The 27,835-nt window shown below is 38.3% G+C and overlaps 1 protein-coding gene across 2 annotated transcripts in view; it reads right to left on the bottom strand.

Annotated features, from left to right (window-relative positions):
- The window catches only part of BTBD7 (BTB domain containing 7), an 81,377-nt gene that overhangs the window by 28,551 nt on the left and 24,991 nt on the right, over positions 1-27,835 (bottom strand). For both annotated transcript variants that reach the window (XM_060166343.1, XM_060166431.1), the window contains exons 2-3: positions 22,659-22,846; positions 21,012-22,091 (exon numbers count right to left, since the gene is read on the bottom strand). In XM_060166343.1, coding sequence (XP_060022326.1) covers positions 21,012-22,091; positions 22,659-22,740 — 1,162 coding nt within the window. In that variant the 5' untranslated portion in view covers positions 22,741-22,846. The remainder of the gene's footprint in view (positions 1-21,011; positions 22,092-22,658; positions 22,847-27,835) is intronic.

Raw genomic sequence — 27,835 nt, 5'->3', positions numbered from 1 at the left:
AGCTGTGCCAACTATCTTTCTCTCTCTTTCTCACATACACACACACAAAATAAACTAGTTAATGTTTCTTACTGATTCTTCCTTCAAAATGCTCTTTGATTAGCTTTGTTTTCCATTCCCATTAACACCACCTTGGTTCAAATCCTCAGTACCTCACACATTAATTATAGAAAAGCTTCCCACTATCTCTGTCCCTTCAGTATTCTGATCTATAATGACCACGCAGCCGAAAGGTTTGCTTTCTAAAACACCACCATCAACGTATCATCCCTGCACATCTATTTTAAAAAGGCAACCAGAATTCCAGATCCGAGGCAGAGAATAAGCATGAGACATGGGGGTTAGAAGGCAAGTCAATCTATGCCTTAGTGTTTTTCATTGCTAGTCCTTGGACTCTGCAACATCTGAGAGCTGGCTGGATAAAGGTTCCTCTCTGCTATCCTTCAGGAGGACCATTCTGAAGAAGATTCTACAAAACTCCTCAAGGATCCTGGCTTGAAGCAGGCTTGAAGCCCAGTAGCCTCCAGTGGTAACCAACACAATGGCCCACTCTTACGCTGCTTTCCTTCCTCCCCCGTTGCAATCCCTCTAATTCTCATTCTTGTTCATGGGATGCCTTACCAAATAAACTACCTGCAAGCAAGCCTTTGTTTTAGGCTGTTTCAGCACAGGTTATGGGGGAATGAGAGGAGACACCCACACTATGATAGTAAGGTAAGTGGCCCTAGGAAATAAGATTGAGTGAGATTCTGGAACTAAATCACTCGCTGGTAAGATGGCGAAGAGGACCCCATTCCTAATGACAAGTGGGGTGGTGATAACCCCTGCCTGTAGCAGCATGACAATACTGAGATTCACTAAGTGAAGTATTAGTTCGGTAATAGTGGTTGAACTTGAATGGAAACATTAGTAATTCGAAGGACCTGATGTGGCTGGATGAAAAGTCATGAAAAAAAGAAAATGACAGTCACCCCTCAAAGTCTAAGAATTTTGTCAAAATCAGGAAACTTCTAGATCAGTGTTCAAAGAGACCCTTATTTCCTGCAGCTGCAGAAGAGACTGCCAAAACTCAGGCTCAAGATTTAATTTTAAGGATATCAGAACTACAAAGAAGACTTGAGCAAAGTCTTGGCAAACCTCTGACAAAATCTGGGTCTTGATAGGAGCAGGTGGACACAGAAACCTGCAAGGGGGATATTTGGGTGGATGAGCTAGGAATGCTAAACCCCAAGATTCACTTGAACTTTCCACGCTGGGAGGAGCAGCGCCTCCCAACTCCTTGCTAGAGGACAGTAGCGTTCTCTTGCCAGAAGACCCTGGAGGTGCCTGAAAAGACAGGGTTTGTCTTCTTCAACATCTGCCCCTGCCTCCTCTCACTAGCTCCAAACCAATAATGAGGATCTGTTCAAGCATAATCACATTCTGAGAGAGAAAGTACAGTTCCCGTTCTGGGAAGAAAGCACACCCACCCAAGGAATTACAAGACCTGGATATAAATACTGTGAGAGTGGATACTGAGAGTGCTGTGCCAGGGGGCTAGGTCTGGGGCAGTGCAAAAGGAGCAGGAAGGTGTTCGTCCAGAATCCGAGGGACTCAACTGCAGTACCTTTTGGTGCTTCCTTGCTCAGTGATAATGGAGGCTGGGCAACTGCAGATACTCCTGGGATGAAGGTCTGGGTCATCTCACCTGGCAGGCTATCTAGACCTGATGAAATGCTGGCAAAGCATGAAGAAAATCTAGGTTGGGTGATGGAAGAGGGAGACTGTGCTGACCTGTACTGTTTAAACTTGCTTAAGCGAAAACTCTTTTCCACGATCTCCATCCCTGTCTATTTGTAAGCTAAAGTTGGCCAAAACAGAAATGTGTGATTTGAAAGGAAGCAGCAGCAGCCATTACTCTCTAAAAGTTACTGTAGGGACTTCCCTGGTGGCGCAGTGGTTAAGAACCCGCCTGCCAATGCAGGGGACATGGGTTCAATCCCTGGTCTGGGAAGAGCCCACATGCTGTGGAGCAACTAAGCCCGTGTGTGACAACTACTGAGCCCACGTGCCGCAACTACTGAAGCCCGTGTGCCTACAGTCGGTGCTCTGCAACGAGAAGCCACTGCAATGAGAAGCCCGTGCACCGCAACGAAGAGTAGCCCCTGCTTGCTGCAACTAGAGAAAGCCCGCGCGCAGCAACAAAGACCCAACGCAGCCCCCCAAAAAAAAAAAACCAGAAAAAAAACCCACCAAAAATCCCAAAAACAAACAACAAAAAAAGTCACTGTAGCTAGATATGGTGACAGGCAGACACAGAGTGCCCGTGGATTCTCGCTTGTCCTTGCTCTGCAGCTCTGCATCCAGCTCTCCCTCCCAACTGCAGCCCTGGTGACAACACCAGCCCCAGGTAACCACCAGATGATTGGCTGCAGATCCACGGAGCCACTATCGGGCGTGCTTCCCCCTTTGCAGCTCCACCTTAGTGGCTCGATGTCCTTGGCTTCCCAGGTTGACTGGTTGTTAACTCCTTTGGGTCTAACTCCTCTCCCTTTCAGACCTTCACTTCCCCAGCTTCTCCCACAACTGTGTAAGGCCCAATTCCTATAATAATCCCCCTACCCCGAAAGTCAGAGTTGCTCAGCTTCCCTGACTGAACTCTGAGTGATACAGTTACAATGAGAATATCAGTTATAGCCTCCAGCCAATTGCAGCAGCTGGGACTGTGGCTAATAGCACCATCTTTCCTGAACTGAGTCTTTTATAGAGGCGTGGCTGGTTATCACCTTGAAGGCTCTGTGATAAATTAGATTTAAATTACTGATTTCCCCTAATTAAGTTAAATCACATGGAATTGTTGATATTACACCATTCTAACCTATGAAAATCAGAAGATTAAATAATGCATTTGTTTTCCATTGCTATGTAACAAATTATCACAAACTTAGTGGGTTAAAACAACAAACATATCATCCCATATTTTCTGTGGGTCAGGAGTCTGGGCACGGGTCACCTGGGTCCTTAGTCAGGGTTTCTTAAGGCTGCAGTCAAGGTGCCAACCGGGTTTACATTCTCATCTGAAGGCTCAACTGGGGAAGAATTTGCTTCCAAGCTCATTTGGGTTGCTGGCAGAAATCATTTCCCTGCAGCCGTATAACTAAAGGCCCAGCTTCTTGCTGGCTATTAGCTGCGGGGTTCACACTCAGCTCCAAGAGGCTGCTTGCAGTACTTGTCATGCAGCCCACTCAACAGGCCATCTCACCACATAGTAGCTTACTTCTTCACAGCTGGCAAGGTAAAAAGTCTCTAGTGTAAGTCTACTATGAAGATGGAGTCTTATATAATATAATGAAACCATGGGAGTGATATCCCATCATCTTTACCATATTGTATTAGTTAGAAACAAGTCTTAGGTCGCCCTCACACTTAAGGGGAGGGGGTTGCATAATGGTATGAATACCTAAAGGTGAGGATCATTAGGGGTCACAGTAAGTTTATAAGCATCTTAGCAATATCCTTTCTGACATACTAGACAATCCTAAGCATTTTAGTCTGCCACAGTACTCATTTCTTTGATCTGCTTTAGCTGCCTTTTCTCAGAACATGTCTAATGTAACTACATTTCTGAAGAGCAGTAAGTACTGCAATCAATATTTTAAGTAAAGGTGTATCATAGTTTGGCCAAAAAAAAAAAAAAGGACTGATAAGAAAGCCAAGAATACTCAGTGAGGGAAAGGACAGTCTCTTCAATAAATGGTACAGGGAAAACTAGATACCTACATGCAAAAGAATGAAACTGGACCCCCTATCTAATACCACTCAAAAAATTAACTCAAAATGGATTAAGGACTTAAAGACTTTAAACTGTAAAACTCCTAGAAGAAAACACTGGGAAAAAGCTACTTGACATCAGTCTCGGCAAGTATTTTTGGATATGACACCAAAAGCACAAGCAACAAAAACAAAAATCAACAAGTGGGACTATAACAAACTAAAGTGTCTGCATAGCAAAAGAAACAATTGACAAAATAAAAAGGTAACGTACGGAATGTGAGAAAATATTTGCAAGCCATAAATAACAAGGGGTTAATATCCAAAATATATAAGGAACTCGTACAACTCAACAGCAAGCAATCTGAGTAAAAAACTGGGCAAAGGACTTAATAGGCACTTTTCCAAAGACATACAAATGGCCAACAAGTACATGCAAAGGTGCCGAACATCATTAACCACCAGGGAAATGCAAATCAAAACCACAATGAGATATCGTTTCACACCTGTTAGAATGACTATTATCAAAAAGACAAGAGACAACAAATGCTGGCAAGGTTGGAGAGAAAGGGAACCCTTGTGCACTGTTGGTGAGAATGTGCATTGGTACAGCCACAGAGAACAGTAGAGAGGTTCCTCACAAAATTATAAATAAAACTATCATATGATCCAGCAATCCCACTTCTGGGCATATATATCTGAAGATATGAAATCACTATCTTGAAGAGATATCTGCACTCCCATGTTCATCACATCAATATTCACAATAGCCAATCCAAGACATAGAAACAACGTAAGTGTCTATCAACAGATGAATGGATAGAGAAAATGTGAGATATCTATATCTATAATCTATATCCAGTATTCAGCCATAAAAAGAAAGAAATCCTGCCATTTGCAACAACATGGATGGACCCTGAGAGGATTATGCTAAGTGAAATAAGTCAGAGAAAGAAAAATATGGTATCACTTATACATGGAATCTAAAAACATCAAACTCATGAAACAGAGAATAGAATGGTGGTTTCTAGAGGCTGAGAGGCAGGGAAAATAAGATGTTGGTCAAAGGGTACAAACTTTCAGTTATAAGATGAATAAGGTCCAGAGATCTAATGTAAAGCATGGAGACTAGTTAACAATATTGTACTGTATACTTGAAAGTTGCTGTGAGAGCACAGCTTTAATGTTCTCACCATAACAACAACAAAATGTTAATTATGTGAGATAAAGAATATGCTAACTAATCTTATTGTGGTAAACATTTTGCAATGTACACATGTATCAAATCATTGCATTGTATACCTTAAATTTACACAATGCTATATGTCAATTATAGCTCAATAAAGCTGGGGGAAAAATAACTCTGGATTAAAATCTATTTTCATTATTAAAAAAAAGGAGACTGAGTTTTTCTGGGTTTTATTTCTTATACTCTTTTGGCTAATGTTCAGAACCTGGTTGTCCCTGTTGGGTAGAAGGGCATTAACATACAGGCAGAGACTTAAGTGTAACATATTTATCTATGTGGAAGTATGTCTTTCAAACTTCTGCCCCATTTAACAGCCTTATAAGATTTTCTTGTAATAGCTAAATGCCAGAAAGCATTACTAGTATTATAGATCCATTCCAAATATCTTTTAAAATTCCCTTTTAGTATATTTTAAAAGTTATGTTCTAATACAGTCTCTGGATTGTCTATCTGGATGGATATACAAGAAACTGGTAACACTGGTTGCCTCTGTGAAGGGGAACATAGGGGCTGGGGGACAAAAAGTTGAGAGGGCAGGAGACTTTTCGCTGAGTACCCTTTTGTACCTTTTGAATTCTGTTCCATTTGAATGATTATCTATTCAAAAAATCAAATAATAAAAAAAATAACAAAAAACACCAGGCTATAGAAGGTGCCAGGAGTTCCTTCCCTCAGTGCTCAATATAAAATCAATCAATGACCACAAAATCCAAGCAAATATTGGGAAGGAAATGAGAAGGTTCGCTGCTTTGAGAACATTACTCCCTTCTGATGGGAAAGACACAATCACTGAGATTCATGTAACTTGTGTGTGAAAATGTACAAAGAGTGCTTGTATTCTTTACTCTTACAGCTCTGCCAAGCTGTGTGAAAGGGAAAAACAAAGATGGGAAAGAAGCTGAAAATGTCTAAAGAACAACTTTAGTAACTAAAAGAGGAGGCTAGAGCACACAGACAACTGACAAAAGACTGAAGATTTCTCTTTATACCATGAAAGGAAAAAAAAAAAAAGACTAAGAATCCCTAAGGTACTTAATTGAATATAGATTTATATTTCTTTAATGTCTGTTATAAATTAACGTTTCTAATATGACATTTTTAGTATTTGTGCTTAAGTGTTTTTTGGGGTGAGAACAGCATAATAAAAGGGAGAAGCATTCACAGGGATTCCGTTCTCTGCACACAAACACTATATATAAGCCTCTGCTAAACTAAAATGCGAGGGGATCTAATTCTGGGACCTACAGGATGCCTGAACTCCTTGAAATTGAACACACGTTCTCACGTGAAGGCATCTTACTGGAAGAGAGATGCCAAGATACACCACTAGAGTCGGACTGATCCGAGACCCAATCCCAACTCCCTTTAGCTGTGTGATGTATGAAATTTTGCCTGTTTCCTCGTCTGAAAAATGTTTCCTAATCCTAAAAATCTCCCTCATCAGGTTATTTTGAGGATTAAATAAGAAAATATACACACAGCATCTAGCACATTAACATACGATAAACATTAAATAAATGGCAGCTATTACTATAACTAAGTTGCCTTGAAGAGGGCCCCCACCGTTCTGGTGTATTCTAATTCAAAAGCAAGTATGGGGATTTGCGGGGGTAGGAGAGGGTAGGAAGGGAGCATAATCTTAAGACAGCAGAGCAAGTCAAAGATCATAAAGGGAACAGAAAGGGTCAGTGACAACCTAAATGTGCACTTTTCTCTCACAGATCATTTATTAAAATGCTACATAAAAATAATCCTAGTACTTATTACGTGAAAAACTCAGAAGTGTATGCCTCTTTATCTAAAAACAAAAAATACCCATTTATACCTATACCATGTTTATTATTCTTAAACCATTTTCCCACTAGTAACAAAACAGTAAGCTAGCATCCTTAATTCCATTATCATAATAAAGGAAAAGTCCAAAGCTCTTGGGGTAGAGCCAATGTAATTATGACTTTCAGAAAACTTTTTGATATCTACTGGTTTTTATCTCTTCAATATAATCGTGTTCTCCCTTTGAAACAGTGTACCTCACAGATGATTTCTTCTTACAGAGATCATATTCCCTCTCCGCCTCAAATGGGAAAGAGTAGCTCTGGAGTTGGAAAAACCAGGATTCAGATTTAGGCCTTAACACTTTCTAGTTGTAAACCCAGGTGACAATATTTTCAAGCCTGAGTTCATCTGTAAGATGGAGATAATACCTACCACAGAGGATCACGTGAGCTAGAGCTTACACAGTGCCTGGCAAAAAAAAATAGGTGCTCAAAAAATTCTACTAAATAAATGAATAAATAGAGTAAGGAACTTTTTAAAAAGAATTAGTACTTTTTGATGCGTAATTAATAGATTTTACCTGCTTAAAGAACGTATGCATTTAAAATAAAAACACTATTTCTGGAACATTTCTTATGGTCTCTGCATGCTGCAACCAAAGAGAGCGTTCAGAAATGTAAATTTAATCAGGCCACAGGCTCAGGATAAGGCCAAAAGTCTCAGCATGGTATACCAAGTTCTTCATTACACAGCCCTGTTGGCTGCTATAGCCTCATTTCTCCATCCCATACCTCTCTTATCTCTGCAACCCCTCCCCTTCCCACCAGCCAAAAGTGCCTTGCTCTCATTTATCTCTAGGCCTTGCTACCTGCAGTTCCTTCTGCCTGATATGTGCCTCTTTATCTCCAACCTTTATTTACTTAACTCCTTTCATTCTCCAGGTCACTTCCCTGTAAAGTTCTTGTATAGTTCTTCTTGATACTGTCCCTCCTTCCCTGTCTCTCCTTCCCTAACTCCCTATATTGAGGGTTGAGGCTCCTCTTTTTCCTATGTGCTCCCTACCATTCAGTGCTTTACTCTATTAGGGCACTGACACTGGAATTGCCTATTGGCACTCACCACTGGACTATCCTACTCATTTCTCTACTCTCAGGGTCTGGCATACAGTAAGAGGTCAATAAGTGTTTGCTAAGTGAATAAAGTATAGGAGTCACAGTGCTATTTCTATACCAAGGATCCATTTGAATCAACAGGTTACATTCCTCCCTCCCCCCATAATGTCCCATTGTTACCTTTATTTGCTTGAAAACCCAGGCAGCTGCTGTTCTCTCAGGTTTACAGACCTATCATGATGAACAGATTTACGACACTGTATCTATCTACTATTTAACTTAGTACTTGCTACCTTCTATTTAACTAGGTTAGGAGGGGGAGTTCACACCACTGAAGACTTTAGATACTTAATATTTTTCTTTACACTTATAAACAAAAAACTATCAATCTAGAATTTACAATGAGGCATAAAAATAACAAAGAAATTATTTAATCATACATTTCTGAACCTCTCATAATTAGATACAAGCTCAGACAGATATCAAGGTTTAGAAAACCAAGGTGATGCCCACGTATTTTCTAGAAATAGTTTAGTGAATCAGGTTCCAAAATTCACCATTGGTTTTTTTTTTCTTTTTTTGGCCGTGCCACACGGCATGTGGGATCTTAGTTCCCCGACCAGGGATTGAACCCTCACCCCCTGCAGTGGAAGCCCGGAGTCTTAACCACGGGACCACCAGGGAAGTTCCAGCATTGTTCTTTAATGTAAACTTCATTAGGAAGGAACACTGACAGTGAAAACTTAGTATTAAAACAAACCCACTTCAGGGGTCTATTATGGTTGAAGAGGAACATGGTTAAAAACAAAGCCATGTAACTGTGCAAATAGTGTTTTCAGTTTTCTGGCATGACTTTCAGATGTGTGGATATTTCACCTTCAAGTACTTTGACATGTAAAAACATTTATTCAAAGTCTTATGGACACATCAGTGCTAAGTATGAGGCATGTTTCAGTGGAGAGAACAAAACCAGAGCTCAAAGTCTTTTAATATATCAAAGCTACCCCCTTCGTGGAGACATATTTAGTGAGGCTAGCCCATGTTAATTTATAATAGGAATTGATACGCCTTTTCATCTAGATATATGAAAAAACAGCTGGATGGAAGAACTTTCTAGTCAGTTTATATTCACTGAATGTTTTAGCAGGCTCATAAATTAACACTCCAAACTCAGATTCAGCCTTCAGGAGATATTTATAAAAAGGTACTATTTGTTAAGTGTTTTTCACTGAGTAGTGATTCTGAAGGTTCTTCAACACCTTTTGTATTATTTTTATTATCTGAATATCCAACCAGGGCATCCTTACATTTTTAGAAACAAACAAGAATACAGTTATTAAAATAAAGTAACTATTATGTAACAACATAATTTTCCCAAAGTTTATTAAGTATGTAAAAAAGCGAGACACAGGATAACATGTATAGTATGGTACTATTATATTACAACAGAACAAGATATGCATGTGAAATACACACACACACTCATACACATGCAAAGGTTTGCAAGGAAACTCCAACTGTTCAAATCATGTCATCAATAAGGATTTGGGGAAAGGAGTGGTAATAGGTGAAAATACACTTTAGGCTATGTTTCTGTACGATTCCCTTTTTCAACAATGAGCATACACTGCTTTTGAAATAAATTCATTCAAATTTAAAGTTGTTACAAGGAATGGTTTACTTATGACTGTTACCAAACACACTGTCTATAAACTTTTTAAAAGTACGAAGTATAGGGAATTCCCTGGCCGTCCAGTGGTTAGGATTCCGCCCTTCTACTGCAGGGGGCACGGATCTGATCCCTTGTTGGGGAACTAAGATCTGGCATGCGGCTTGGGGCGGCCAAAAAACCAAAGTATATAGGAAGCTTAGCTACTGCATATAGAGTTGGTGGTCGGTAAATTCTTGTTTTGAAGTCCATCTTTTGATCAATAGAAGTGGCCTTGGGGAAGTAACAATGTAAGTGACTCATCTCATCTCTAAAACAGGCAGGATGATAGCAGCTACCATATGAGCTATTGTAAAGATTAAGGGAGGTCTTACACAAAAAGGGCTTAGCTCAATGTTTTGCACACTGTAATAGCTAAAACATTTAATCTATCTTAATTCCTGGAATAGTTTCCTGCAGCCACTTTTAAAACCAGAAGTAGACAGAATACTTGTATCGGGGCAGAGTCCTTCTACTCTGGATATTTTAGGAGTTAAGTGCAATATTTGGTTTTAAGGCAGAAACGTCAACTATGTATCTCAACACTGAGTTTGAAAAGCCAGGATACTTGTATAATACAGAGGTTCTTCCTCCTGTCATTTCCCCTCCTAACTCACTAATAATGCCCTCTCCCAATCCCATTTTCCTGGTACTGGTATAACCTGCATCTTAGACTGCATTAGTTTCTGCACTCCTTGGCAATAGAAGGTATAAGAGGAAGGTCAAAATCTGACGATGGCAGAGTCAGAAAAATAAAAATAAGTTGGGGCTTTAGGAAAAGGCCACAATTTAGGCCGTTTTTCTTAGTGTTTCTAAGAGAAAAGGGAACTATAACTGAATCAAAGCAAAATGGGAATATACACCAAATAGCCCACCACCATAGGGAAAGTTCTATGGACCATTTTTTGGAATGGCTCTGTTTTGCCATCTAACATTGGATGTTTCTTGCAATTGCATCATTGCTTTTAAAAAAGTCTGAATCTGGTAATTTTTTTAGACCTCGGAGACTTGGAACTGTACTGTCAAATTATGTGTAAGGAAAATAACTCAATTCTTATCTTTAGAAATTGTCTACTTAAGTTAATGTAATCCAGTTTTAAAACCATTTGTTAAAGCCCAACTGTGAGCCAGGCACTGTGCTTGGTGCCTGTACTTCTATGAAGAGGAATAAACGAGCTCAAGCTGAGGAACCCAGACAGAATTTATATGGTTAGTATGTGGCAGAGGCAGGATTAGAACACAGATCTAACCTCATCTAATGTTGTTTATAAAATACCATTAAATTTGGGCACTGCTATTTATCTCTGAACCTCTCTGAGCAAATGGGAGATGACATGAATCAGCATATTTGAAGTGCCTGCTAGGTACACAGTGGCATTTGAAAACTGTAATTCTCTTCTCCCTGGCACTGCATCTTGTATAGCAACAGTGTTCAAAAAATGTTAACCTGGGCTTCCCTGGTGGCGCAGTGGTTGAGAGTCCGCCTGCCGATGCAGGGGACACGGGTTCGTGCCCCCATTCGGGAAGATCCCACATGCCGCGGAGCGGCTGGGCCCGTGAGCCACGGCCGCTGAGCCTGCGCGTCCGGAGCCTGTGCTCCGCAACAGGAGAGGCCACAACAGTGAGAGGCCTGCGTACCGCCAAAAATTAAAAAAAAAAAAAAGTTAACCTGAAATCAAGTATCTGTTTCAGAATACACTGCAGATGCTATCTGCTACCTCCAAGTGGGCAGAATTCAACATACTCTTTAAATAATATAAATGCTCAGCTCTTTCTTATCTCAGAGAAGTAGTACTGTTGTTCAAAGTTTTGTGTTCATATCTATACTGACCTGAGTATAGCATTTCATCTTCTATCTGATTAATATCTATAAAGTTCAAATTAAATCCAATTGCTTAGACACTGACTATAATAAACACACAATTTGGGTTGGGGGAAATAAACCAAACCAATCTTCCTCTATTTCATTTCCCTTCACTGTGGCATCCTTGGAATTTCAGTATTACAGAAAAAAGGTTGCAAGCTTAGTGTTGAGAAACGGCTTCTAATTAAACTCTGCATAATTTTAAATAAAGAGGAACAGACATTTGATAGACTTCAAATAAACTGTATGTATTTTAAAATAACACTTGCTATGACTGTAAAGTGCCTGGTGTATATTACATTTACATTCAAAAAGTCATGTAACAAGCCATAATATTTACACTCACTGTCTTCTAAGTATATAAAATAAGGGTGAATAAACACTCTACTTTCAATAGACAAGAAAATGGCAACTCCTTTACAATTTTATTTTCCTTTAATAAAACAGGATAGGGCTTCCCTGGTGGCGCAGTGGTTGAGAGTCCGCCTGCCGATGCAGGGGACATGGGTTCGTGCCCCGGTCCGGGAGGATCCCACATGCCGTGGAGCGGCTGGGCCCGTGAGCCATGGCCGCTGAGGCTGCGTGTCCGGAGCCTGTGCTCCGCAATGGGAGAGGCCACAACAGTGAGAGGCCTGCGCACCATAGGGAAAGTTCTATGGGCCATTTTTCGGGTACCGCAAAAACAAAACAAAACAAAAAACAGGATAAATAAGAAGTAAAAAGATGTCTAATTTAGAATAAGAATTTCCAAGTTACTTTAACGTTTTGAATTATATTTGCATTATTACTGTAAATATGTTTTTATTAGTGAGATTTTAGATACATAATTAATTCTTTGATCTAAATTATAATTAGCACAAAAGGTAAGATTATACTTGGATTAAACTTTTTTGGCTTCAAAAAATTAATAGCCTTGACTGGCTTCAATTGATATTCTATTTCATATCAATGGACCAACAAAGTAAAGAGCTGATGAGACAATTTTACTTGAAATTTAACTTTACTTGAAATTTAACTTAAAACTACGTTTAACAGTACAGAGTTATACATCATTTGGACCACATCTAAATTTACTTTTATAAATAATACTTCATATTTATCTCGATTGAGGCTCCCTGCTTTCATTTTACTTGCAACTTCTAGGGTTAAACATTTATTATACCCCTCCCCCCTTTTAAAAGAAAAAGTTACTCAGTTTTCATAGGTTCTAAACATAATTCAAAATATATAACTGAGAGTCTACCAGGAGCAAAGCCCTGTGCTAGGTTTTTTGGGTGATTCAAAGATGACCCAGATTTTGATCTTATCTTTAGAGAATATAGTTGATACTAGTTGGTAGAGGAAATGAAACAGTTATATAGGTTAATTTCAAAATAAGTCAGAAGATGTAAAAACCTAAAAGAATAATCAAAGTGTTTTAGAAGTTTGCAAGAAGCAGAAAATACTTTTAATTTGTAATGCCTAAGACCAAACAAGGGAAGTAGCATGTGAGTTTGGTCTTAAAGACAAGGGTAGAATTTGAACATTTAGTGAACAAAGTCAAAGATATTACAAAACCAAAGAAAAGTGTGAGTAGAGGGTCAGAGGTGAAGAGTTTATAGTTTATATGAAAAACGGTTTAAGTTCTAAAATAAAATGTGCAATTAAATATTTTAAATATTACATGTTACAATTTTGAGTAAGTTTTGTAAGCTAAATTTTATTGTGATTAGAGATGTGTAACTTGAGTCTTTTGAGCTGCCATTCCTGAAACTGAGATTAATTCTTCATCTATGTCACATATTTAACTGAAACCTATATTTACTACTCTGATCTGTTGATAATGGTCTTTAACTTAGTTCCATTGTTCTCTAGGAAGTATATCCAGACTAATCTGCTGAAGAGGAAATAACTACAGACAGAAGCAAAATGAACTGTCAGCTCAACCAAACCGAGACAGAAGGAAGAGTGTCAACATGGGGACAATGGAGAGGATGGGAGGAGGGAGGAATGGATTAGAGTGGGGACAGTTAGTCTTTGCTATTTTGCATTCGTTTCAAGTCACACACTCTTGGAATCTGACCAAGTTGCTAAGGGAAAAAATTAGGTCATTGCTTTCAGTTGTTTCTCTGTTAGATTTTTAATCCAATAAAATATAATCACATGTATTATGCCTAAAAATATGGACAATGAATTTCAGAGGCTATTTTGGAACTAAAGTTATAAATTTCATATTCCAAAGATTGAAAAATACAGTTTTGATCAATATGAAAAAATAAATCTGTTTAAAGCATATTACTGTAAAATGTCCTGGACTGGAATATGCATGTAGATGTTGGTGTTAATTCTGGGCTATTTTGTTCTGAGGTCAATGGTATTTATGACATGGAAACAGAAGTTCTTACTGTAGGCCTGTGGGTTGTTAAAGTTCATGAGAAAACCTGTAGTTCTCCTAAAGAGTGGATTTTTATTAAAAAAAATTATGAATCAATAGTATATTCTCACTGTTCTCACATTTTCAGAGCTGCTTACACAGCGTATGCTAAGGTCATTGTGCAAAGTCAGTGATCAAACACCTGGTCCTTCTTTTGAGGCTCTTCCAACCTAGTCTTCTATTTTGGAATTTTATACACTAGTCTTTTTAATATAGGTACTGTTATGAACTAGGCTTCTAAGCTGCAACCACAGAAAACAACTCTGGTTGGCTTAAGCAGAAACGGAATTTATTTGAAAGGATATTGTCAGTACAGAGCTGCTGGGAAAGTTGGAGATTAGGCTCAGAAAACAACAAAGGAAGGCTGCAAGTGAGTACTACACCACAGAAACAGTCCAGTGAGTACCTTGTGCAGCCTTGGGACCCTGGCCAAAACCACTCCTGGACAGTGAATGCCATCACTGGTACCACTGTCATTGACTTCTCTCCTTTTCCACTAGGTGTTGGTGTTGCTGCTCCTACCCTGCTTCCAGAAAGAATTCTCTACAGTCCCCGATTCTCTGTGCCATCAGCTCTGGACTGAAAAAGCCTAGGTCATGTGCTGAAGCCCTAAACACAGAGAAGGCTGAGAAAGCAAGTATCCGACCTTTTAGGTTTTTACAGTGGGAGGTGGGCTCTGCCTTCTGTGAAGACCTACACAGTGAGGAATTTCCCAACATTAGGAAGGAGTTCCTTACTATGGGCAGCTGAAAAAGTCAAATAACTGATATTGGAATACTTGCCTATTCAGGAAAGAATGGCCCGCTCAGTACAAAGCCCTCTGTTCTCTGGCGAAGTGCTCTGAAGCAGTCTGAGTGGTGATGTACCCAGGTATTTAAATCTCCAGCTGGCCCACAATTCCCCCACATATGTGTTTAGCCCCATCTGCAAGCGGTTCAGTCCCACCAGGCTTATAGCCGAGGCTCCTCTGAGTTGATGCTTCAATCACTAGTCTGCTGATTTGTTCCTGCAACTAGGCCACAGTGGCCTCCCACCATCATCCTCGAAAAGTGGTTCTCATACTGCTCCCGTGCCTCACCATGCCCAAATTCCTGGGCTTGGGGTTGGAAGGGCTGGTATGAGTCACAACTTCATCACTTACAAGCTTAGAAGAAGGCTAGTTATTAATCTCTGAGCCCTACTATACTCATAGGTTGTCAAGATAACCAAATGAGAGGAAAGTAAAAGCCCTGTGTAGACCAAAATTATAAGCATGATCTCATTAGTTAACAGTCCTGATAGATATGATAAATCCCCCAGTTCTTCAGGACTGTGGCCAATCTAGATCTCTCTGGTTCTTCTGGGTACTGATGTCATATCTTTATTTTATTATAAAAAATCAATTTTGTAATCAAAGCAGTGTATGCTCATAATTTAGAAAGTCTTGTACCTAGCAATAAAAAGCTTACTCTAAAAATAAAACCTCCTGCCCTATCTCTCTTCCACACCAGTCCTGCTTCCCAGAGGCAACTACTCTCAGTTTTTTAGTACTTTAGTATCTTCTGGTATTTATCTCCTTCTATTATAATTTTTATAAAATTTTATGAAAATAAAATTTTAGAAATTTTATTAAACCAAAATTCAATGTTCAAATTATGACGACTATTTTTTTTTCTTGATGTGGACCATTTTTAAAGTCTTTATTGAATTTGTTACAATATTGCTTCTGTTTTATGTTTTGGTTTTTTGGCCACAAGGCATGTGGGATCTTAGCTCCCCCACCAGGGATTGAACCCACACCCCCTGCAGTGGAAGCACTTAACCGCTGGCCCACCAGGGAAGTCCCTATGATGACTATTTAAATACTACTTACTGCTGAGCCAGGCTGGATACTAGAATTACATTTTCCTCCATATGTAACTTTAAATTTTTCTGGCAAATATTAATTTCCTCTTTTCTCACTTGCTTCATTTTTTTATAAATTAACAATAGCTAATTCTTCATAAATGTACCAAAAGATCTATAACACCTTTTTCAATGTCACTTGTCACTTAATGTTCAAACATTCAGGTAATTGATTTCTTCCCAGATATTTACTTCTTGGAGCCTTTCCTCCTCCTCCTAGTCCAGTCTAGACTAGACGCCCACTACACCTAACATACAGCTCGTCCCTAGGATTTTCTTTTCTTCCTTCTGGTGTTAGACCCCATTTACTGGATCCCACACTTCCTTGTTCTTGGTTTACTTCATCATTTAGTGGAACACATCCTTGGTAACTTCCTGAGTAGGGGTAGACGGGAGGTAAGTTTTTCGAGGCAGGACTGAAAAATGCATTTATTTAGCCTGACACGTGATTGACAGTGTGGCTAAGCATAGAATTTTGTGTTTAAAACAATTTTCCATCAGCTCTTTAAAGGCAATATGTAATTCAGTTGTTGCTACTGAAGAGTTCAATACCATTCTGATTCCTATTTCTTGTATGGAAACTAATTCTTTCCTCTCTAAATCATTTCAGAATCTTCTCTTTTTCCCTGGTGTTTTCTAGTGAAAGGGATGAAACTTTTAATATAGAAATCCCTTTCACTTTGGCAATATTGATTGTATTATTCCTTAGATACTGTCTTCTCTTCCATTTTCTCTAGTATATATTTCTAAAGCCATTATTTAAGATGTTACACTTTCTGGATGAATACTCTAGTTTTCTTATTTGTCTCCACTGTTGTCCCTCTCTTTGTTATTTTACTTTCTAGATTTCTTAACTTTCCCTTTCAATCCTTCTATTACAGTTTTCATTTCCAAAAGCTCCTGTTTTTACTTTTATAGCATTCTATTTATGTCTCATTGTTCAATAAAATGCTCTTTTCTGTAAGGATATCTTGATTCTACTGACGTTTTTCTTCTGCTCCCTTCATTGTCTGTTTCTTCTATGTTATTATTTCTGTCTCAATTTGGAAGCTTTCCTCAAATGTCCAGGGTTTTTATATTTAAGACTGAGGCAGTAAATACCTACTTGGAAGCTCTTACAGAAGGAGGCTTGCTGACTGTAGTCTTCTCTGTAGAACCACTGGAAGGTATGCTGGCTTTTTCACTGTGTAATTTCATCATGAAACCCTGAAACAGGTCTATATGCTCTTGGGCTGTTCACCACTTCTGGAGCCCAATTTACTGTCTTGTATCTGTCCGGGCTTGGACCAGAGCAGGTGAAGGTCAGGGAATGACTTCACCATTTAGTTTGTAGGCTTTCACATAATTCTAGGTTTCAACCTTGAGCCTTACCCCGACCCTTCTTTATTGTTATCTCCAGATGTGGAATCTCTCTAGCTCACTTCGTTTGAAAATAAACCTCAGGTCTCTTGTGTTCAGAAGGGAATTGAGGGGGCAGAGGTCAGGATTTGCCACCTGGTTGCAAGTGATATTAATGCAAGGACAGATGGACCACTGAAACAAAATGAAAAAGTACTAACTCATGTATTCATGGGAGCTTAATAAAGGGTGGCACACAGTAAGTTGAGGCCTCATTACCTGTTAATTCACCTCCTTAACAGTGATTGCCTACTTGTCTGAATAAAACACATTCTCAATGTAGGCCAGGAATCCTCCCTTTTATCTACTTGCCAAACCACTCCGGCTGTCTGCCTATATTGCCTCTTTTTATGATGTTATTTTATTTTTTTTTAATTTTTAAAATAAATTTTTTTATTTATTTAATTTTTGGCTGCGTTGGGTCTTCGTTGCTATGTGTGGGTTTTCTCTAGTTGTGGCGAGCGGGGGCTACTCTTCATTACAGTTCGCGGGCTTCTCATTGTGGTGGCACCTCTTGTTGCGGAGCATGGGCTCTAGGTGTGTGGGCTTCAGTAGTTGTGGCACGTGGGCTCAGTAGTTGTGGCTCACGGACTCTAGAGCATAGGCTCAGTAGTTGTGGCGCGTGGGCTTGGTTGCTCCGCGGCACGTGGGATCTTCCCGGACCGGGGCTCGAACCCATGACCCCTGCACTGGCAGGCGGATTCTTAACCACTGCGCCACCAGGGAAGCCCTATAATGTTCTTAACACTATTAAATCACCTCTCCACCTTGAAGGGCATACGTTGTCTCAAGGTCTTGCCTCCTTCGATAGAATCTGTCTCCTTTTGAAACAGGGCTTTAACTTTTAAAGTTAAATCTAATTTGGAATAAAAGGTAACAGTCATTAATTCATAAACATTTACTGAGTGCCTACTATGCCCCAGGCACTGGGGACACAAAGATGAAAACAATATGGTCCTATCCTCAAGTTGCCAGTCTAGTCTCACAGCCTTTCTTAACTGGGAGTCCTCGTCTGAATCATAGAACACAGAAAATTATTTCGGTGACTGTTTTCTTAATTCTCTCCAAAATGCTATGTAACTAGTATCATGCTGGATGCATGGAAGAGATGCTAATTCATTACACATAATAGATGCCTCAGAGGATTATAGGTTTAATCTGCTTGCAGAACTCTGGCTGAGAGCTGAGTGACAAACAGCCAGATACAATAGTTTGATAAGTGGTATGCACCAACTCACTAGTGATAAAATTATAAGAAAATCTTAAAAACAGTAATTACTTAAAACAATCTGTAAACTATTCTCAATATGCGATTTAGTCAATATAATTATAAAATTATTTTTTAAAACTTAAAGAGTTAGTTTTAGAAAAGACTGTGGTAGTGAACAATGTACGTTGTGATGATTAGCATTTAGCAGCTAACATTTATTGAATGCTTACTATGTACTGGGCACTATTCAGATCACTTAACATATATTATTTCCTTTAATCCTCATAAACCTACCTTATAGCATTACAATTCTTATTTTACAAATGAGAAAACAGGGGTTTAGAGAGATGACTTATAAGGTCAAACGAGTTAAAACATGATAGTAAATGATTCAAATCCAGCCTGTCTGGTACCAGAGCCTGAGGTCTTAGGCTTTATGATATAAAATCCCTCTCCAAGTGACTAAATATTCTCCTTCCCATGGGAATAGGTAAAAATTACCTTGAAGTTATGGTCTGTTATAAACCCTAGTATGAACAGTATAATGGGTACAGAAGAAAGATAAGGCCTACATGGGGTGCGAAAAACAAAACACCAAATAACCCAAACTCTATATTTTGAATAATTAAAGGAAACAGAGAGTCATGTACACCCCAATTTTTTTTTTTTCTCAGTACGCGGGCCTCTCACTCTTGTGGCCTCTCCCGTTGCGGAGCACAAGCTCCGGACAAGCAGGCTCAGTGGCCGTGGCTCACGGGCCCAGCCGCTCCACGGCATGTGGGATCTTCCCGGACCGGGGCATGAACCCGTGTCCCCTGCATCGGCAGGCGGACTCTCAACCACTGCGCCACCAGGGAAGCCCATGTACACCCAAATTTAAGGGAATATTTGTTTGCTTGTTTTAAGTAACCAAAATTAAGGTTCTGCAAGGAGTGTTGTTTTATAGCTTTAAATGTGCTCCAAAAAATACAATTTCTAGCTAAATTATATATATAAAAAATTTAACTCACTTAACATAAAAGAACTCTAGATCAAGTATTATCCAAGATCCAAGAACTGGCTCACCATTTTACTTTCCATTAAAAACTTAACAGCAACAAAACAAAAAAACATTAAGGAGTGCTTTCCCATTTTTAAAAACAGTAAAGTATACACAGTACATTTTGGTTTCTTATTATTTAAACTTGTCAAAAAAATAAAGCCATTTTGAGAAAATAGAGATTATTATCTCTTTTTGGTAATGTTGCAACCTTTAAATTTTTCTGTAGAGGCATTTTCTGACAAATTTGCTTTTACAGAATGAAAGAATGGTAGCTCAAGCTGCTAGGTTATTTTTGTGACATATTTTCCTATATTCTGATGTCTAATAGTCTACTATTACTAATAATTTTTGTTTTAAACTAGTAAGAAAATATTTTGATGACATTTTGATTATGGTAATAAAACAAAATTAGTACTATGACTACACAGGTAATGGTAAAATAAGATTTTAAAAGATTCTTTACGTGATAGAAATCTTAACTTTTTCACTCATGTTTATAATGTCTTCTGATAATCTCTCTCATTCATGTTGTCACTGACATTGTTATTTAACTGGGGCTTTTATTTTTATTTCTCAAAGTCTTATTAATTTGTTGATTTAGCCATACATTTTTTCAAGTTAGAAAAATGTGCTTAGCTTTCCTTATTTAAATTAATGTCTTTTACCCAAACCATTAACATTCTCTTCTAATTGACAACTTCTAGTGTTCTTTTAGCAAACCCTCACCAGCTAAATTTCTCAAGTAGTTTCATGTCATATAGCTTGTTTTCTTTTAATATACAGCCATAGAAAGCTAAGAGTGCATTCTGTCAAGCCAGCAAATTCCCTTTGCTCTCCCATGGAAGATTTCGTTCCAGCTCTGAAATGTTAAGATTCTAATGTTTACCAACAGATATACAATTCTTTTAATGTAACTTTCATGTATTTATTTGCTTGTAACACACAAAATGTGCCATTCTAACTTAGTTTCAGTTTAAATTAAATGAAGGCACGAGTCTAAGCACTAACTCTGCCTTATGCCCTGTAAACTGTTGCTTGAGGTACAAGTTGAACTTGAAAAGATATAGCATATTTTAAAATTTAAGTCAGAAACCTTGCCCAATTCTTTGATTCAATTAATTTGTATCCAAATGGGACTATCTTCATTTTTGTAATGAACTTTCATTCTTATTCTAAATATTTAAGAATCAATAAGGCACTGGTGTAAATATGAGAATCTAAGTCACCCAAGGAGTCTTAGATCAAGAATAACCTTGAAATCTGGGAAACAGGGCTAGCTCAAAGCTCAAGAGCAGACAGGGTATAGGTGGATGGTAGCTGGGTAATTATATATTCCCACACCTATCATCTTACATTACGGAAGAAAGAGCCTCAAGTCTCATCTATTGCCTAGTCATTAGTTTTGAATGCTTGGTTTTAATACCAAATGAAGAGCCACATTAAAACTAACCCTCATTCTGTCTCAGATGTCATAACTACAGATTTGAAAAAACTGACCCTGTTACATCCCAGACACTGAAATCATGGAACATATTGGTTGTGTTTTCAATTTGGAAGACAAATATGTCATTTTAGAAATCAAGATTAAAAATCAGAATTTCATACCTTGTGCAAGCATGTTAAATTCCAAGAACAGTGCTATGTGGTAAAGTTCCATGGCTTCTTCTGCCCTAGTCATGTTTGGCTTCCCTGCGACGAGAGCCTGAACTTCACTGAGACTCCCCACAGAGGGGCTACAGTGCAAAACGGAGAGGTCCACCACGTCAGTATACATACAGTGTAATATAACTTTCGCATATTTTTTTGGTATAATGGACTCATCTAATATAATTCTTGTGGGAGTCCTTAAAGTTCGGTCTGTGATTTCTTCACCAGTCCGTATCCTCCTTTGTAATAAATTTCGAAAAAATGGGGACCGTGCTGAAATAATAGCCTTATGAGCTTTGAGCTCTTCATCTAAACAGTTCTGATTTCCACCAAAAGCTTCAACCAGTTCAGAGTCTGAAGAAAAACTAAGGACGACATCATAATAACACATGTAATCAAAGAGTCCACGCATATCTACATCAAGGGAATTTGGTGTTCCAAATTCTTCACTAAGCTGAACGAGGATATCAACATTTTGAAACCTTGAGTCCTCCATTCCAAACTCTCCTGTATAAAGGTAGTGTAACAACGCAGAAAACATGGGCATATCTATACCAGCTGTACTGATGTCCATTATGATCTCTGCCCCATACTCGGGTGAGGAAGAAAGTAGTGTTTTAAAAAATGGACATCTTGCCGCCAAAATGGCACGATGAACAGGAAAACAAGTTTCTTGAAATATTAAGTCTACATCAGTACAATACTTGTACTCATAAAGATCGGCCATATCTTTCTGCAATGTCCGGGCTTCTGGTCTAGCCAAACTGGCTTGTAGAGAAAGCTCCTTTAAGGCTGAAGTTCCCTCATATTCCTCCACTAATGCATTGACATCTCGAACATCCCACCCAGAGAGGAGTTCTCGCATCTGCTTGGCGTGATCAGCAGACCTATTAGATTTTCGACGCTTGATGAACTTCTTCTTGAGGGTGGCAAGGCCAGAGGTTCTCTTCTTTTTGTCTTGTGGTTTCTCATGGCCATGGTCAAGGCTATATAATTTTGATTCACAACCATAGCCTTGCTGAGAATAGGATGATGTCCCTAAGAAGGAAATTAAACAAATGAAAACTTGTCTCTTTTTTCGTGACAGTCATTTTCAGCATTCAATTTAATATGCATTTTGTGCTAAAAACATTTACAGACATTTCTGAACCATTCAAATAAAACTGATTTCTGTTTTCATAAAGGAAGACTAAAGAGTTCAGATAACTCATTTTTATATTAAAGAAAGAATAGGGACAAACAAAGCAGATTATTAATTGTAAAAAATGCTGCATTTGTATGGGCAAAACAAATGGACCAAGACACAAGAAACATATTTTGCTGTTTCCACACCAATGGAGATTCCTAGTTTTCCTAGGGTAACTGGCAATTATGGTTAAGACAACCAAAGAAAAGCTCAACTGTGCTACAGCAGCTTGCTCAGGATAAAAATCATATAAGCCAGATTTACATTTGATGGGAAAAAATCTGGATGCTACAGAATTATTATCTGTAATAACTTTTTCCATAGCTTAATCCTTTTTTTAATCCAAAAAGACCACCGAAAACCCGATTCTATTTATACTCACAAAAGAAAATGAAGTTAGAAAAAACGGAAACAGTTACCTATAAACGTCTGTTGGGCTTGAGAATTTCCCCCTACCCTCGGGGAACATGAATGAGGATAGTTAGATGCATTAGCACCCATTTTCTTCAGTCACTCAGGCATTCCATCTGCTGGTTCTTCAGAGTATAATCCCAGAGGCCTTTACGAACTTTCAACCCTGGATCCAGTAGCCTCTTTTCATCCATTTCTTGATATGAAACAAAAATAATTTAATTCATTGTTTCAAATGTATCTCAAATTGTACAGTTAAAAAAAAAGCAAGCTACTGAAAACTGCTTTTATTTGCAAATAATGACATGCTGTAAAATTCACATGTAAAAATTTCAGAAAATGTAAACAAACAGTTGAACTATGAATCAGTACTATCTGTAATCTTGAGCCATAAAAGGTACCAATTATATACTTTGTAAGAAAGTAAAAAGTAACATATCAGACTTATTTAAATATAGTTACAGAAAGAATATTTCAAATCACAGGGAAAAGTATTTAGACTAAAAAGAAACTTTTCAAAAAAATTTTTTTCCTTAGAGGCAACCACCAGTCAATATAATCTAACATTCTAAGCCATTTACAAACACTTAAGAGGTGTTTGATACCAGTAGTGCAAATGCATGTATGTTGATGCAGACATACAGAGAACAGATAGTTGAATGGTTTGTTGTTTTTCTACCTTAGATAAAATTGTTTAAATTGATCCTTAATCTGTGTAATTAGGCATTTTACTGAAAGAGGGGAAAGGAAAGGTGGACAGTTCAAACTAAATTATCTTTAGGCTACTTGTTCTATAGCAATTTTGAGAGAAGTTATAATAAGTACAGTGAGGAGACACAAGGAAAACCAAAAACTTTTATCATTCCTCTCCATAAAGCCCTGAAATAAAAACACTACTTTCTTTTACCTGATATTATGACTTAACAGGGACAGGGTAGTACCAGTTTAAGAGATAATTTTAACAATTATAGATTAAATTCTACATCACGGAACCTTAACTCTCAGAGCTGCAAGCAGAAGATATAAGCGCAAAGAGAAGAAATTCTCTGAGTGTTAACAGGAATGCTTCAAAATATTTATACCATCCAGATATATAAAATTTATTTGACCAAAAGCAATAATGGCTTAAGAGAAAACACAACTTAAAATCTATTATTGGAACTGTTAGGAAACCAACCAGTAGGCAGTCAATCTGGCCTCATAATTAAGAATGAAACGTTTTAACAAATAAGAGTTAAACACACACACATACATATCACAAAAAACCTGCTGGAAAACAGAACTATGTCAAGATTCTTGGAATTTATTTTCATCTCTGTTACACAGTGTAACCTTAGGAATTCAAGTTTAAGAAAATCACTCTACATTTGTCCTTTCCTTCAATCTTTTCCTACTATAAATATGTGGAAATTTGTTTATCTAAGCATAGAATTATCTACCTATAGTGTTCAAGAGAAAACTGGGAAACTTTCTACTAATTACATATCATGCAAAGTAGCAGTAACTTCAATCAAATCGTATGCTCACATGAGCAAATTTAATTTCCTATTTGAAATTTACCTACCTACCCTAGGAGAACACAGCACATTACAGACTTTTTACTTCAGTGCACGTTACTGATGCACGGCAGCAAGAGATGTGACAGTACGTTCTGGGTTTTTTTTAGATTTTTAAAAAATATTTATTTTACTTATTATTATTATTTTTGTCTGCGTTGGGTCTTCATTGCTGCACACGGGCCTTCTCTAGTTGCAGTGAGCAGGGGCCACTCTTCGCTGTGCTGCGCAGGCTTCTCATTGCAGTGCCTTCTCTTGTTGCAGAGCACTGGTTCTAGGTGCGTGGGCTTCAGTAGTTGTGGCACGAGGGCTCAGTAGTTGTGGCTCGGGGCTCTAGAGAGCAGGCTCAGTAGTTGTGGTGCGCAGGTTTAGTTGCTCCACAGCACGTGGGATCTTCCCAGACCAGGTCTTGAACCCGTGTCCCCTGCATTGGCAGGCGGATTCTTAACCACTGTGCCACCAGGGAAGCCCGACAGTACATTCTGTTAAGAACTACCCAGCAAGGAATCCAGAGGGTTTAATCAAGAAAATTACTTCTTCCAGAAAAGTCAGTTTTCTTAAAGGTTGATGCTCAGTGTACGTAAATTCACAGTTTTCTATTCTTAAATATTAAAAAGGTAGAAAAAGCAATTTTTTGGTAATTCACTTTGAATGTTGTCAACTTTTATAAAATGGAAACTAACTGTGCCTGTGTTAATTTCAGTTCAAACTTTAAAAAACAGTAAGTCTAAGTAATAAATCTTAGGTTTCAAAATTGAGCTCCTTAAAAAGTTTCAAGGTTCGATCAGGCATTTTTACTGGTTCTTTAGAAGAAAATAGGGTCTCTAAAAAACAATACAAAACAACTTATTTACAAACCAGAAACAGATGCACAGACACAGAAAACAAACTTATGGTTACCAAAGGGGAAAAGGGAAGGGGAGGGATAAGGGATTAACAGATACACAGCACTATATATAAAATAAACAACAAGGATTTACTATATATCACAGGGAACTATATTCAATATCTTGTAATAACCTATAATGGAAAAGAATCTGAAGATGTACACCTGAAACTAACACAATATTGTAAATCAACCATACTTAAATATTAAAAAAAAAAAAGAAGAAAGGAAAAGAAAATAGGATCCTGGAAAGCCAAGTCTGTGGCCTCATTTACAGATCAAATCCTATTCTCAGTCACTAAAGATTTGTATTTAAAACATAAAAACAGCATAGGCAATCCTTTCTCAAAAAAAGTTTGAAATATATTAAGAAAAATCCAGAATAAAAACATGCAAAACAAAAGCCTTTACCAAAATGAGAAAAAAAAAGATTAAAAAGATGAGCTTTAAATCTGGAAGTAATGGTGGATGGTGGAAAGTGCTGATAAAGTGTTTCTAAAGTGTCACTCTACGAAGTGAGAGAGTGGCATGGACATATATACACTACCAAATGTAAAATAGATAGCTAGTGGGAAGCAGCTGCATAGCACAGGGAGATCAGCTCGGTGCTTTGTGACCACCTAGAGGGGTGGCATGGGGAGGGCGGGAGGGAGACGCAAGAGGGAGGGGATATAGGGATGTATGTTTATGTATAGCTGATTCACTTTGTTATAAAGCAGAAACTAACACACCATTATAAAGCAATTATACTACAATAAAGATGGTAAAAAAATAAATAATAAAGTGTCACTCTAATGGTAGTCCTCGTCTCACTTCCTTCTTTAAGGAAGGAAGTTCCATTCTTCCAACTTCAATTCGTGAAGTTCCATGTTGCTTCATTTTTTGTTGTTGGTCTGTTTTGCTTTTTGATTTCTAATGACTGCAGAGTAAACCCACTAACATAGCACAAAGTATGCTGTCGAAACAAACCAAGGAAGAATGGAGGCTTGCTTCCAGATGAAGAAAAGTCAGAGCATCTATAGAAGTGGACAGAGTTAACTGTTCTCACTTTGTCACATAAATGTGTGCACACACATATACGAGAATAATCTTCATCTGAGAATTTTGTACAGTTTGCAGGGACACCAAACATTATTACACTGGTCTGCTTGAGATTTAAACCATGCCAAAAATGCCTTAAAAAAATCTCAGTTTTATGATGAGCACAATTAGATATTCTAAAGCAACCACAGAAGGGTTAGAAGACATCACCAGACCCACTGAAGACACAAGAACACCTAGCAAGCACTAGAGAAGTCACAGCTGAGATACAGATGCTTGGCCATTTGCCACTATAATTAGCACCACCAGGACAGCTGGGGTCTCACTCTGGTGATGTGGCTTGAAATAAAAATGTCTTTGGGACTTAGGGACAGAGTCTCTTCCTGGTAGCTCCTAGTCAATGGAAATCCCCTTCAAGATGAACTGATTTGGGTGACATTAATATCTTCTACTAGAGCTCTAATACTAAAATAAACACAGGTCTTGGAAAGACTTGGTGGGAGAATCTTTTCTGGATCAGATATAACCCTTAAGTCCACCCTGTATCCCCAATTCCAAATCCTGGGGGTAACCCTGACTAAGTTACTAAAGCTGTATGTCTCAAAATTCTCAGAGAACAATTTATTTCTTAGGTAACCAAAACCTCATGCCAAGTGGAACACAGTATGATGTTATTTATTTCTTAATCGAATCCACTGCCTTTAAATGCTGGAAGTGAGAGTCAGTCACAGTCTTACCTCTCCAGGGATGTTTTCATTCCAGGCAAGCTTTGTCTGTATCCTACATAGAACAAGATGAAATCTAATCTTTGTATGATATGACAGGAAAGGAAAGGGAAAGAGAGGGCCTATGGGACTGGGAGAGGCCCAGAGGATGCAAATAGCCCTAGGGAACTCATAAACCCTTTTCCTAGAATCACCTTTCTGGGGGAGCTCCTTCTGTTAATAGTTGACATGACCAATCTCAATCAGAGGAGCCAACTGGCTTAAAATAAGCTTCAGCGATTGTAGTAGACCCAACTAAGGGAGAAAAATCATGCTGAATGCAACAGAAAGAATTAACAACCCTATGAAAAAAATTTCAAAACCAAAAATCAACCTCTCTCTCCTCCCAAAATCCCTAGGCTAGCATTTCCAAACAGTTTTCGCAATGTTTGGAAAATGCAGTATTAAACAAAGTTTTACTTTTCTTTACTTCAGAACTTTTTGGCATCTTTAAAGTGGTAAGGTGCATTGTGAACCTCCAAGAGGAAGTATTCAGCATAATCTAAAGGAGGCCCTTTGCCCCATAGAGCATTACAAGAATGGACTTGCAGAACACTTGCAGAGTTTAGAAAACTCTGACCTTTGCATAAAAATACTTGTTACACTTTAGGCAGCAGAGAGAACAATGAGTGTCAGGTATCTGGGATAGAGTTCTCCCTCTTGTCACTAATTTACCACTTACACAGGATAAGCTACATTTAACTTCTATGAGTCTCAGTTTTTGTAAACCTAAACTGAAATGTATGGGTTGCAACATCTATAAATTACGTCAAAACAGGGTTCCTAAAATCCGCTGAAGCTGTAATACTTATTGATTTGGAAAATGAGGATGGGGAGGGGGGTTACTTCTATATTAAATGTTAGTGTACAGAGAAAAAAAGGCAATTGGACTTTGGAATTTAAACATGCTTTCCACTTAGTCCAATTTTTACGGATAA

This window comes from Lagenorhynchus albirostris, chromosome 1 (genome assembly GCF_949774975.1).
Source record: "Lagenorhynchus albirostris chromosome 1, mLagAlb1.1, whole genome shotgun sequence".
NCBI lineage: Eukaryota > Metazoa > Chordata > Mammalia > Artiodactyla > Delphinidae > Lagenorhynchus > Lagenorhynchus albirostris.
The sequence above is the reverse complement of the archived record's forward strand: the minus strand, read 5'-3'. Positions and strand labels throughout refer to the sequence as shown.